The following is a 15,440-nucleotide window of genomic DNA, read 5'->3' as shown; positions in this document are numbered from 1 at the left end:
CTCGAACTAAAAATCCAATCTCGTCCATCCCTAAAAGTAATGCATGCTACTCATTCCGTAGAGTATGCTGTAACCTCTCCTTTGCTGCATAATATCCTTAATAAATAGATAGGTATACAAAAGAGTTTCAAACAATACTTATGTACTTATCTAAAATCCGTGTCTTTGTTCAGGTAACAAAGCAGACTGCCAAAGTTCAGAGCGGATGATTCGAAAAGAAGATGGGGAAAGACTTGCTAAAGAATATAGTGTTACATTCATGGAGACTTCAGCCAAAACAGGACTTAATGTGGAATTAGCATTCATGGCTATTGCTAGGTAAAATATGTTAGCCTATTTATTGCTCACTTAGAACACATTTTAGCTATAGGCTAATGTAATTTTATGACTGATCACGCATCGTCACAAAAATCACAAATGTGTTTCATTTTTGTGGATGGTATTTTCATTAAGATTATAGTTTAGAGTTTATATGCATACATTAAGTTATAACACTTCAGTTTTCGCTGTCACCAACGATTGCTCTCTCAAATACCCCAGCTGCAACAAACCTGCAGACTAAGAGAATTTTCATTTGCCTGAATGAAATTTTCAATTTAACTATTTAAATCATTAACTTAGCTATTAAACAACTACCTAGGTTTGCATCTTTTTACAGGGAGGGTAATAAACTGTGTTTTTTTAGAAAAATATTAATAGCTTGGTTAAAAGGAATTTTACATCAAAGTATATGATCCAGTGGATAGTTTTATTTATGCTTTAAGTTAAAGGTTAAGTGGTAGAGAGTGTAACCGAATTCCCAACTCCATTGATCAAAAGGGTGAAGCCCTTGGAAGCGCAAAATCAATGGTGGGATTCCGGCACAATATTGCTGAGGTGGAGGACCAATAATAACAACACAAGAGCTGGCTGGACACAAATATAAATTTGTTCATTCTAATATATATATATATATATAAATGCAACAATGATACTTAAATAACAATAATAAATAACACATTGCCCTAGCCAAGATAATAATTAAGTTAAAGCTTTTAAAACATTTAAACATTTCTTAAATAAAAATTACAATTTAATTTAAAAATGAAAATCGAGTTAAGTGACACTAGGCGTAAGTGACATTTTGCAAAAGCATTTAGTATACTAACTTAAACAAATTTAAAACAGATTAGCTTAGGTGGCCACCTTATAAAAATCATTTAAAACAATTAATTTAATGCCTTTAGTCCTAGGCCTACATTAAAATAAATAATTTTTACATTTAAACGAACATGAAAAACATTTACACATATCGACAAATGTGGTCGCCTCGCAAAAATATATTCCAAGCGGTTAAAACTAACCGTCAAGGGAAAAAAAAATGTTTTACCCTCAATCAAGGGGTGTGAAACAGAATTAAAAGAAAAGGAATTTAAAATTTGAATAAAATATTAAGTAAGTAAATTTAGAAAGGAAAGACTAATTAGTTAAATTGCAGGTAAAAAGATTACAGATTTTTGTTATATAAGTTAAATAAAAGCCTATGTTGAGTGAGATTTCTTCATGATGGATGAGACTCTCCAAATGGGCTGGACTGACCTGACCGTAAAACCTTGCTGGCATCCAGGTGAGTTAGCAGGAAGTAGAAGTAGGCCGAGAACATGGTGGCCGCTTCCCAGACACTGCAGCACGGTATTAGGCCGGAGTAGACATAGGCCTAGCTGCGTAGGTGTCACCATCAGTGGGTGGTGGTGCACAGTCAGTGGTGCGACGCAGTCCCATCCGCCTGGGAGAAGGCTCATCGTGGTGCAGTTGTTAGCATTCTAATGGTGGCAGGTTTCAAGTGGAGTCGCCGACCCTGATACAAAGTATAGATCACTGACCTGGCCTAATTAAGGCTAACATGTCTCAGAGTCCACAATTTAGTTTGCACTAGGTCTGAATAAACAAAAGAGCGTAAAACATTCTCTTTACCTGCAGTCAGCGACCACATTTTTACAAAAGCTGTTCTAGCGTCTAGCCTAACCAAACATTGTTTTCTAGAGAAAGGTAACATGATCTCACATGAATGAAAATGCATGAATGTGCTTGCTTACTATTCACATGTTTAAGAACAAACAAAATGGGTATTTAAGTTATTATCTTGGCTAGGCTACTGTAATTGACCAGAGCAACAATTTAGGCTAGCAAAAGTTACTAGCACAAACAAAATTAGAACTAGCCTAGAAACTTTTGACATGATTGGGTCCAGACCAGCTCACAGTTAAACACAGGAATTACACAAAATGACTCAAAAATTACACAAAAATGACGTTAACACTTTAACTTGGTCTTTTAACCTTAAACATGAAAATTGGCTCAACTTTTAATATCACTTGTACTGACAAAGTTAACTCAACGAGGCATGCACATTGTGTTATCTAGAGGACTCGAAACTCTCAGAAAACAGTACAATAAACATCAAAATGACTCTATAAAACATTTCTGAACGATAGTGAAACAGTGAAAAATGAAACAAAATGAAATAAGCGAGGACTAGGCCTGGCGAATTCAACTTACCCGTGGTATGAAAACTCTTAGCCAAAGTACGTCATGCTGACGATGATGGAAAGGGACCTATGAAGGTAAAAACTTCAGGGTTCACAAAAGAAAACTCTTCCGGAAGAAAACCCCGTAGTTTTGAAACAATCTCAAACCCAAAGTCTGAAGAACGGGAGCCACAAAATGTCATCCGACGAACGTCTAGCAGACGCGGCCAGTAGTACCAACCACGCAACAAATTAAACAGTGCCGTTGAGCATTGAGCACATACACACGGCACAAGAGGACTTGCTAGTCCTAACTTCGCCTCTTAAATAAAGACATTTTTCATTTCATTTCATCCATTAACAAGCAAACTAGAACAGTTGACTTATTCTCAATAAGAATAAAATGGGAACTTTAAATTTACAATTTTTTTAATTTTATCTGAAGCTAAAAAACTACATAGGCCTATGTTAACTGTAGGAAAACACTTAAACATAGGTACTAAAATGTTTGTTTAGTTAAGCCCTTTAAAGTAGGCCCTAAATTAAAGAGAAATAAAAAAAAAATATGTTTAAGAATAAAAAATTAGAAAAACCAATTTTTACCCCATTAAACCCAGTTCCCATGGTCTGATCATGCCGCTTAGCAAACTCATTCATGTTTATCCCACCCCTACATCTTTAAGCCAAATTTCATCAAAATCAGACAAAATTACTTAGAGTTATAACCATCAAAATCAGACAAAATTACTTAGAGTTATAACGTTTACAATAATTTAATATCAGGTTAATCACTGATACGTTAACAATGTTATTGTTATTAAAAAATATTTCATCAAAAGTCAATTCCAATAGGTATACCTGTCACATCCGCCCGATGGGAAAGTTACCACTTCTGCAGGGATTGCTCAAGATGACAATGCATTTTTGTGCCCGATGAGTCGAGGATGATGTCTAACGGCCACGGGAGATTATCAGAATTTTGCCGTTCTAAGCTTTCCTGCCGTATGAAAGTGCGGGAGCACTCTTCTTCTCTTGCAGTTTTCCTACCGATATATAATTAATTGACAATATAGATCTAGATATCCTCCCTCTTTGCTGCCAAGTGTTTGACAAGGATGATCCCAGCAATCAGCTGATCCAGAACAGCTGATGATCCCAGAACAGCTGGTTCAGACAACAGCTAGTACACAGAAGTGACCCTGAGTGCCGCCTGATGCTGCATCTGAGCAAGCCTCAAACGATTAAGCGCATCGCCCCACACATCAGAACTTTAAAAAATCGTGGAGTCTGCTATAAACAACAGAGGTTCTTCTCCAGCTGGATGGAGGAAGCCCAATCAGTGTGTCCGTACGCGGGATAAAACAAGAATTTCGGCTCTGAGGTATTATTTTATTTTTATACTTAATTTTTGAGAAAAAATAATCCCAATTGATTAAAGTACTTTAGCAAAAAATAATAGAAATGTTTAAACAGGATACATCAAATATAACATCCAGGATCAAACAAAAAAAATCATGTGGGATAAAACGAGATTTCTCGAACCGGTAAGCAGGATTATTTCTTTGATCGTGTGGATACACTTCCCCCAATATAAGCCAAAATCTTACTATGAGCAGCGACAATCACAGCAGCCTTGTCCGATGTACAGAAGATCTGGTCCCTCCAACTCAACTTGATGCCGACACTGAGGTGCTTGGCAGTTCGCATGGTTTGGACTACGACGTTTCTGACTTGGAAGGGAAAGATGATGTTGATCTTTTTCTTCGTAAGGATGACAATGACGATCTCTGTTTAGCTAAAAGCAAGCGACAGTGACAGACCATGATCAGCCATCCAGGTCCAGGCAAGGTACAACGTGCATGACCTGTTTCAATGTTAGTTGGACCATGTTACAAAAGCAGGGATGAGGTATTGCAACGTTATCATTGTAATAAACCAAAAAGGTTTTCTCTGGCTTCTCGGATCTGAAAAGGCTGTCTTAGGAAGTGTTCCACAAATCTGGACCGAGTATCAAACCTTGTTTTTCACTACAAGTGACGTCCATCATCAGCTGTTTATCTTCAGATTTGTATAAGAGTTCAGTAGTGCAAATGGTCCTCGATGAGCCTCACAAGATATGCTGGAACTCAAAAGGTGTTCCACAACATGTTCAGCTTATGTACCTACCCATCTCGCCGAGTTAAAGAAATTCTTAACATCTAGTATAGCAAGAAACTTGACCCGGTAAGAGAAAGTGTTGTAGCTCTCCGCACATTCAATCGTTTGCTGACCCATTCTGACAGGTAGACAAGTCTCCCACGTCAGCCAGGGGCAAATAAACTTTTCTAAAAGTTTTCCAGTAGTGTAAAACATTTTAGGACGACAACACATACAGGTCACCCTTGCTGATCCGCACAAGCCTTAGCCTTGGGGGATGGGTAAATGCCTTCAGACAGACATTTGTTGTAAATTCTCAGCAGCTACATGTGTTCGATTGTCCTCAAGGATCAGCAGTTAATTCTTCCTGAGGTTTCCTATTACAGCCTTACTTTGTTGATTGCTTGGTAAAGAGCTTTCCTCACAGCCCTGTAGGGATGTGGCTTCAAAATCTGCAAATCTTATAGCTCTCATAGCAGCACATTTAGCTACATTTAGTATAAGCGACACTATGACGTTCCTAATGTGTCAGGTACTCTCACCCCTTCTTTCCACCTTTTTTCCTGGAGGCTTTATTAGAGTCAGCTTTGGGGGTGCCGCCCTCGCCCTGCTTTTTCCCTGGAGCAATGTTGGTTCCCAGGGGAACTGGCTTTGCAGGGAGCAGAGTTAAAGGGTGCTTGGCAGCCCACACCAGACTCCTCTCACTTCTGGATAGCACTTATTCGCCTTTTGCTAAAGCATTCGCTATCCTCCGTCTTCGCAACTCAACCCTGGAAAGTTGTATTTTTTCATTCCTATCTGGTTTCTGCAAGCTTGTCGTTATCCTCAGATTTCGTAGACCTTGCTCCTCCATTGGGATCAGATCGTCTATGTTGTTCCCACGAATACCGGGTATCTAGGTCCACCTCCCCAGTGACCCGATTAGAGAGGTTGGGGTACATACGACTGGGTTCCCTCTGGTTTCCAGAAGGCTCCGTTAAGACACTGAATATTAGGCCCCCTGCCAAAAGACTTTCAGCACGGATCGCAATACACCTTAGTCTAGGGCCCCCCTCACTTTGTTCTGTAGGTAGACCAACACCCAGTGGCAGAAGGTAGCTCTCTGCATCTAACAAGTGAGAGTTTGAGTTTAGGTGTGGCCAACTCCCGAAACAACCCGCATGCGAGGTTTGGCCGGAACTGTGCGAAAGGTTCTCCCACTCACTTAACTCCCATACCTTCCGAGAGATTAGTTTAGTGGTTTGTTTGAAATTTAATTTTAAACTTCAGTGTTGGTTCAGAGTTTCTTAAAAACCTGACCTTTTTAAACTTTGGTCAGTTATATAATTTTTTCTGTTTAACAGAAAATGTTTTTGTTGTTACCACATAAAATGTACGGCATTTCAACTAGTTCATATTTAATTTTTTATTTCAGCAAAGTCAGATGATCCAACTCAGAAATATTTAAGATCAAACTTGAGTGTGCATATTTATTTCCCCGACAAGCCAACAGTAGAATGGTGGGAACGTGAGGGTAAAAATTGTGTTTTCTCATTTTTTACCTTAAAAAAATTTAAGGGCTTTAAAACCCAATAATTGGGTATACTGATATTTTTTTGTACTGTTAATGGTTATGGATAGGGTTACCTACAAAAAAGAGGAGATTTTAGCTGGCGGCCCCCACTACAATAGTGGATAAAATTTATCGGATTGGCAAAATTGTATAGCGTACCTAGTACGGTAGCAAAAATATTATGACAGAAGCTATGGGTCATAAACTTAAACATAAACAAAATGATGTCACTGGCCCGAAAGTAAACATGTTTTTGTTATTATTTAAATGGAACTGTCAAAAAACATCCAGTTGTTACCGCTATTAGCCTATAGAAATTTGGTCCAGTGATGTAATTTGTTTATAATAATTAGTTTATACCGTTTCTGTTCAATATTTGCACTACACAATGTAAATATTTAAACGGTACGTGAAAATATAAAATGTTGCATTGCTAAACACATCTCACTAAAAATAACGAATAAACCGAAAAAAGGCAACAAAACGCTCTTTGTCTGCTAGGCTTTGGTGGTGAATACGGACACCTTCGGACTGGCCGGCAGACGCATATTGAAGGACTGGGAGCAATGAAACAGACTATATAGATTAACTAAAGACGTTATTGGCCAAAGTAAAGCCAAGGAATAAAAAAACTTTAGTAGAGAGTACAAGAGTTACATTTCTCAGTTATTGCATAACGATATTAGCGAACGCAAACATTTATTTTATTCCAAAAGTGCCATTTTATTGTGTATTTTAATAGAGAGTAAAAAAGAGAAGATTTCTCACTTTTTGCAGAAACACCCCGGAGCTAAATTTTGAACATAAAAATCCGGGGATACGGCAATCCTACTTATGGAGAAAATTCAAAAAATTGTAAATTTGAAATACTTATGTTATTCTTATGGAGAGTATGTACTGTACTCTGTAGTTTGCTTTTTCATGGATATTTTTTTATCAAACTTGGCAAATTTATTTATTTTGTATTACGCTATTATTATTTTACTAAAAAACACTATTACCCTCCCTGTGGAAGCAAACCTAGGTACTCGTTAAACCTAATATTATTTAAATGAAAACTGATCAGGCAAGTGGTAATTCGCTTAGTCTGTAGATTTGCTGCTGCAGGGGTATTTATTACTGGCAATTTTTACATAAAAACTCATAAAATAACAGCGAAACCAAAATTCTACAAAACGGCTCAAACATAAATTCAATTAAATTTTAGTTTAGTATTTTTTTCTCAATAAAAATGGTACAGTTAAAATGACAAAAATTATGGTTCAAAACTTGTTACATATAACTTTTGTGATCTTTCCCATAAAATATAGTTTCTCTCACCGCTTGTCCATGATAAGGGTTGTTGTTGGGAGAAAGTACGTGTCGGATCGCTGCGTTATTAAGATATGTTTTATTCTTTAAGTTTTAATTTGTATGTGAGTTTATTCAATTTTGATTTCAGGGAGCTGAAAGCTCGCAAATGTGGCAATCCTGACAACACAGTGTTCAACGTTCAAGAATACGTTCGGGAACAAACCCAGAAAGGATCTTGTCCACCGTGCAACACATAAAACAACCCAGTGAAAAATAGACTCAAATTTTAAAACTAAAAAACTTCTGTGTTCAAAGTATTTCTGTAAGTTTGGTACAACTTCGCATAATCATTGTGTTTCATACTAATTTGACCCTAAGGACGTTCTGAATTATTGCATATTTCGTGACTGTCACAGTATTTGATAAGAAAGGATATAGAAGAATAGTGCTTTGAGGCCTTAATTTGTCCCTGGTCTCTTTGTTTTCTACAATTTGTTTGTGATTTAATAGTGTGTTGAGTGGTTGTCATAAATCTATTGGTTTATTGTTACACTACATAATTGATTTTGACATTAGTTGTACATATCAAGTAGTTATCAATTTTAAAGAAGCTATACAACTCGATACGAGGATATTTTATGTAAGTGGACAAGACATTTTTGTTATATCGCTTAACAGTGGTATATTGTGTGTTTTGAGAAAGTAAAGTAGCAAGGTGTAAATAATAATTAAATCTAGGTAATATGTTACTTATTATTTATGTAAAACATAGAAAACAGCCTAGAAATCAGATGAAATATTTTTTAAATATAAAACTGTATTTTTAATAATTACAAACCAATCTAGCACCCTCTGAAAATGGCGTCATTAGTGTCTATGCTAGATTTGCCAGACGAGCTTCTGCTAACAGTTTTTTCATACCTCGATGTCACTGACATTGTGTTATCTATCAAATATGTTTGCAAACGTTGGAATAATCTTGCAAATGATTCTCAGTTATGGAATGAATTAGAGTTTGATGTTCATGAAAACATGGACATAAATGAGGTTTTAACCCTCCTTCCCAAATTGAAATTGTTAAAACGAGTGAAGCTATTTTGTAGTAAAGCAATTGATTCTACAATTTTTTATAGGTTTAAAGAATACTGTCCTAATTTGGTATCCATCAAAATTGATTCTGATGATACAATTATGTTGAATGTTTATAATATTTGGTACATTTTTGAAAATTTCCGATGTATTAAATCACTAAGCCTTTCAGAATTTAATTTATTACCTACAATTAATGTAAGTGCATACACATGTTTGACTGGTATCACCTCTTTGACTTTGTCAACCCCCTTCTTATTACCACGGGATAATTTCAAATTTTTTATTGATTGTTGTCCCAACATTGTTTCTCTCAAATTAGGAATAATGTTTGAGGTTTCAGAGGAAGACTTCATTTTGTGTCTCTCAAAGATACATCAGTCCCTCAAGTACTTGTCATTTAGTGGCATGTTGATGACTGACAATGTATTTAAGCATTTGGAGAAATGTCAACTCAAACAATTACATATTACTGATTGTTTTCAAATGACAGATAACTGTTTAAAAACTCTTAGTACAATGACGTCTCTTGAACGTCTGATCCTTGACACTGCAGATTTGTTTTCAGCGAAAGCGTTGCACAATTTTTATCACTCTAGCGTCTCAAAGAATTTAACCTGCTTAAGTATTAGTTTTAGAAGGCAATTGGATGCTGGTGATGTATCTGTATGGTTGTATCAAAATTCAAACATTCAAAGTACCCATAAAGATAAAACATGTTTTTGTAAATTGACCAAAATTGGTTTAAAAGTGTTTGACATATCACAATGATGTCAAGACATACCAAGATGTGATGTTCGTTGGGTTTATGAAGTGTCAGATGATTTGACCTTTGTGTTACAAATTCATATATATATAAGAATGGTATATCAGTTATGTATAACCTTAATTACTAGTCTAATATTGAGGTAGGTACTCGAAAAGTGTAAATAATGTATGGATGTATATCCAAAGAACAAAACATCAATTGGTTTTATTGATATTTTTTCTCATGATATATTGTTTTCATCCTCAGTTTGTTATTGTGTAGATATAACGATGCTTGATGTCTTTGTTTGCAGATATTGATTAACTTAACTTGTTAACTTACTTTATTTCTTCATCAGATTGTTTGATATTGAATATTGTTCTTAAGTAAAGCTTGTTAATTTGTAAAACTTAACGTGTAATGCCTATAAAGTCGGTAGTGTTGAATAATATATTTTATCCGTTAAATGTCTTTATCATTAGCTGATAAAATGTTTGCTGAGGATAATAAAGCATACAAACTAATATTTATGTGTAAAAGCCGAATCTCAAATCTCATAAACATCAAAACTTTGGAAAAGTTTCGGTTTTGAGTTTTGATAGGCAAGTTTTGAGATTCAAAAGCTTCTTAATTGAAGATTTTGATAGCTTTGTTCTTAAAACTGCTGAAATTTGTTGTAGTCATAAGTGTTGTTTATAATACTGTTTGAACACATACGCTGGGAAAATGAATCAAGTAAATTACATTCTGGCCTAAAAAAATTTAATTGCTAGAAAAACAAACAATAAATATTTCTACCGATATTTACTAAACACAAATGAATATTGACCACTAAATGTTCTAATGGTTCTTATTTTCATGTTTATGTTGGGGTATGGAGTTTAATTAATCTTAAATGTTTGATGTTGGTCAAACATAGTTTTTATGTGTTTGAAGTTAATTAGGCACATATTTATGCTGACAGGGCCAGGACTCAATTACTTTGATTTATTTTTTTATGCTATTTGTTTTTATTGCATAATAAACATTTTGTTATTAACTAATTTTGTAAGGTAAACTTTTTACATAAAAGGTTTTGCGTATGGGTTTTGAGATTCGGGATTTGATTTATCGAGTTTTGGTTTTGATTTTGAGATTCAAAATTTCTAGTTTTTGCCATAAGTTTTAGGTATTACAACCAAAATATAACTTGTCCAAATAACAATTGCGTTTCGCTCTCAAACTCTGAAATAGTCTTAACTCGTAAAATAATTTTCAATGAGTGTTTAAAAACTATAGTTGCTTTTGACATTTGTTAAAATAACGGTGAAGTCTTGCAATGAATAAACAAAAAAACTATGAGAGTGTAAATGGAAATCTGTTTAATAAAGGATGGTCATGTATAGGGATAAGAGATATATTGTTTATTTTTTTATGCTAATGAGAATGTTATGTTAATGTCATGTATTAACTTGCCCTCAAAGTATGACAGTTTCTTGGAAGGTTTTTCTGTCAAGCGTCAACAATATTTCTGTACTTGTTAGCAATTGATTTTGCATTACTAACCTACTGCTGATTAAAGATGTTTTAAATAATCTTGAATTATTCCACCCTTGTTGAAATTAGTGTTTGGCAATTTGCAAAAAATGCTTGATTTTATAATGATGAGTACAGTTAAGCAGAGAAGCTACAATATCGGATGAAATTTTCATGCCATATAAAATATCAATTAAAATATCTTTTGTCATACTACAGCAAAACCCGCCGTTTAAATAATGTGTAAATAACGTACGGTTGTATAGCCATAGAACAATAAAAAACATCACTTAAGTTTTACACACTCAGTTTGTTATTGTGTGTATGTAACAATGTTTGATGCACCAATACACTCATCTCCATTTATACTTGGCTTCAAATACCTACCTTCGTATAGTCGCCATTAAATTTAAAAGTATCAAAGATGTTTTTGATTGCAGAAATTGATAAGCTCAATTCTTCATCAGATTGTTTGCAAAGTTTAGTATTGCATATTGTTCATAAATAAAGCTTATTCATTTTTTTAACATAATGTGTAATGCCTACAAAGTTCATGCTGTTGAATAATATATTTGATCCCTTAAATGTATTTTTCATTTGCCGATCAAATGTTTGTGGAGGATAATAATGTATACAAACTTATAGTTGAAAGGAATTTTAATTATACACTCCTAGTAAATTTCAACAACAATAATATAACTTGTCCAAATATGAGTAGTTATGTTTGGCTCTCAAACTCTGAAATGGTCTTAAATCATATGATTTGTCAATGAGTGTTTAAAAACTTTAGTTGCTGTTGACATTTGTTAAGATAATGGTGAAGTTTTGTAATGAAGAACTCAGGTAAACTATAAGAATATAAATATTTAATTCAGTAGAACTTTGATAGTTTAACACCCTCTGAGTCCACAAAGTTCTGAACTATATGGAGTATATTGGAAACTTACTCACAGGTAGTATACAAAAGCAGCAAATTTAATGAATTTTATAAAACTTAACAAAAATAAACAAACTTTTCAACTTACTATACCTACATTAAAAAACCACCTAATACTACTATACCTAGCTTCTTACCGTAAAAACTGTTTTCAATATTCAACTGCTTTTCACATTGGATGTTGGATAAAAATTTTAATTAATGGGTTGGTTACAGAATTGAAGTTTTGTGTTCACAAAAACGATAAGAAAGACACTAGTTCTTTACCTCAGCATGTCATCAGGTTCTAATGTACTGTAGATGTATCTGTATTTCAGGAATAGTATTCTAAATTTCAACCAGAGTGGACTAGTTTGATAAAAGATGGTCATGTATAGAGATGTTTTGTTTAATCTATCCCAATGGAACGTTATGTAAAAACTTGCCCTAAAATATAACAGTTACCGTAACATTTTTTTCAACCCTCAACTTTATTATGTTTTTTTATACAAATTGATTTTTTACTTACTACTGATTAAAGATGTTTTAAATAGTTGAGTGATTGTTACCCTCATTTAAATTAGTGAGTATTTGACGGTTTGGAAGAAATGATAGATTTTGTTATCATGGGTACAGTTTTGTCCGACAATTTTAACAATTGTTTAAAATATTTCAATTAATATTAATATTACTTTTCTAGTTTTTCATTAGACTTCAAGAAGTGAGAGCTGCCTGCCAATTTTTTCACAGCATGCTGCAGCATATACTAGACAGTTTGGTTCAGTTTTAACCTTCTGGTGTTCCTATTTTTATTTGGTGATAAGTTGTAATGCGTTTTGTGAACACACTGACATCATTAGGCATCCACTATCACTATAGCTTCGACATGTAACATAAAATAGTCACTACACTGATTCAATCACAAAACAAAGACATTTGACTTAATAATAATAAAATGCCTTTATTTAAAGCGGTCTTCAGTCAAAACTGATTTTCCAGACAACTCAAGACACAAAACAATACATTTTACATAATAATTACAAACAGTAGGTGAAACTAAACTAGCTTTAATCTCGCCTTAAAAGCATGACAGACTTTTCATATTTCTTTTGAGGGTAATTGTATGCCTGGGGTCCAAAGTATGAGAACCCCCTTTTAGCTTATTAACTTTTAACAATATTTTAAGGTATTGTATCGGTGGCCAGATGTATCACCACCCACAAGATTTAAAACGGTTTTAGAAAACGGTCATAGGAACTTTATAAAAATGCTTCCTTAACGTACGTTTTGCTTGGGACGGCAGTCGCGGGGTGGTAAACTGTTTTGCTTGGAGCGACAACTTCTTCCTGGCGTCACCGAGACGTGGTACGTCCATCAGTGCACCCATCCTCAAAAGTACGCATTAAGTATTAATTCAACAAATAAATTCTATACAAAATTTACAATTAAGTATTCTTTAGTTATTTGTTATTAGACACATTCCAAAATTGTCATGTCACAAGCCAAAAAGTAATCAAATTACTCAATTTCTCTGTAAATTGCCACCTCGGATAAATGTGTGATGGTGGGTTGTTGTGGTGGTGGGTAGACTTGTATGTACACGTAAACCCGCCACCTTGGATTTTTGTGGTGGTGGGTTGACGCCTCTGACCAAAACACTGATCTTGACAGCGACCACGGAAAGGGGTTTTATGGGATAAAAATTGGGTTTTCTCATTTTTACCATCGGCCTTGAAACAAAAAAGGCCCAGTTCCTTTCTAGATCGTTTTAAAGAGATTAAAAAACAAATAATTTAGCCTAGCATGTTAAAGTTTTTTTGCAAAATTATTAGTTACGGAGAAAATTCAAAAATCGTGATTTTAAAATTCTTATTGAATTCTTATGGAGAATATTGTAAATAGGGAAAAAAATAACATAAGGTTAATCTGAGCGTCAGCTAGGGGGACCTAGAAATTTGGATGGACAAAGGTTTTTTGACTGATTCTGATTCGGTTTTTTGCACTGATTATGAATTTGCCGAGTGGCCTTGGGCAAACACCGCCGTATTGGGAAAATTGCGGCCAAACCTGGTTTTTATCTAAATACTTGAAAACCCTAAGTTTTGGAGATTTCATGTGAAGAAAAATAAATTTGCATTGGTCGAGGCAGGGAAAAATCACTAAATCTCTGCGTTCTCTCCCGTGGCGAGGCACGGGCAGAACTACAGCAGTAGGTATCCTTGAAGATGAACCTATTTGGCTGTGGCACACTACGCAACGGCACGAGTGACGTGAAGCTGGCCCGCCCATTCAAGCACACTTTTTTAAATGTAGGCCTATATAAAAAAGTGTGCTCTTTATAAAGGCTTTTTAAGTGTACTCTTTTAATAATAATGATATAATCGATTGTATTTGGGCGGGCCAGAATCACGGCTGTATATTGCCTCATAATGTTGTCTATTTCTCAAACCGATTTCAAACATCAACAACATAACTAGAGCAGGTTGGGTAAGAGAAGAAAAGTTTGGAAAAATCGTAAGAGTAAAACTGACTGATGTAAATGTTATACATCATATCATATATCATTGTATACATTAATTATAGTGATGAGGTGGCAAACTATTTCGCTCTAAAAAGCTAAGACATTTATTGAGCCAGATTAACAATCAATTAAAGTTATTACGAGGCATGTCCAAAAAGTAAGTACCGTTTTGGAAAAGACATACAGATCATTTTATTTTTCAACAAAATTTATCTCTAACAGAAAGAGAATATCTTAAACTATTTTTCTACATAGTGTCCACCAATTTTTAGACATTTGTCGTAGCGAGGAACCAACTTTTCTATACCCTCTTCATGCCGCCATTGAAGAGAGCCATTTCCAAACACCGTCTTGAGCGTCGTCATCGCTGTCAAAGCGGCGCCGTATGAAATCCCGTATGAAAAACGGGACGATGTCGAAGTTGGACAACGTTAAACGTGGACTACGTTAAAAGCAGACACCGCCTCGATCAGACAACGATAAAAGCAGACAACGACGAACATGGACACATTCAAATGTGTCCAGCAAGCTTAACGTTGCACGCAAACGACGAACCTGGACACATTTATAAGTTGTCCAGGGTTGTCGTTTGCGTGCAACGTTACCCTTGGACACATTCAAATGTGTCCAAGTTTAACGTTGCATGCAAACGACGAACCTGGACAAGTTTTTAAGTTGTCCAGGGGTGGCGTTGCACGACACGACGAATCTGGACACATTCAAATGTGTCCAAGGGTAACGTTGCACGCAAACGACAACCCTGGAAACTTAATCTGTCCAACTTTAACGTTGTCCGCGTGTGTCGTTGTCCAAGTTCGGCGCGGTTCCGCAAAAACAAGTGGAAATCAGAAGGTACCAGATCAGGGCTGTACGGCGGATGGTCAAACTGCCTCCAACCAAATCCGTGGGGTCGCCGGATGACTGCCCCCCCCCCCGGAAAACTACCCCCCCAAGCAGGTTCCTACGTCATATTGACGTCAGAGACCGGGGGGGGGGCAGTTTTCCAGTCACGGACACTCAAATTTAGTTGTCAAACAGTTCTAATCTAACCTAACTTAACCAACCAAACTTGCTGTAACATTTCGAAAATCTGTTTTATATTCACCATATGCCTTTTCTATTATCCAACGGAATTACTCGAATTAAAATTAAAATTACATAGC

The 15,440-nt window shown here is 35.3% G+C and overlaps 1 protein-coding gene across 4 annotated transcripts in view; it reads left to right on the top strand.

Moving 5' to 3' along the window:
* LOC128991266 (ras-related protein Rab-37) overlaps positions 1–10,899 on the top strand; it is a 193,882-nt gene extending 182,983 nt beyond the window's left edge. For all 4 annotated transcript variants that reach the window (XM_054414011.1, XM_054413985.1, XM_054414002.1 and 1 more), the window contains exons 6-7: positions 174–318; positions 7,637–10,899. In XM_054414011.1, coding sequence (XP_054269986.1) covers positions 174–318; positions 7,637–7,745 — 254 coding nt within the window. In that variant the 3' untranslated portion in view covers positions 7,746–10,899. The remainder of the gene's footprint in view (positions 1–173; positions 319–7,636) is intronic.
* Positions 10,900–15,440: the final 4,541 nt, after the last annotated feature.

Source organism: Macrosteles quadrilineatus, unplaced genomic scaffold, assembly GCF_028750875.1.
Source record: "Macrosteles quadrilineatus isolate MER2022 unplaced genomic scaffold, UCM_ALF_1.0 Scaffold_1__1_contigs__length_201487025, whole genome shotgun sequence".
NCBI lineage: Eukaryota > Metazoa > Arthropoda > Insecta > Hemiptera > Cicadellidae > Macrosteles > Macrosteles quadrilineatus.
The sequence above is the reverse complement of the archived record's forward strand: the minus strand, read 5'-3'. Positions and strand labels throughout refer to the sequence as shown.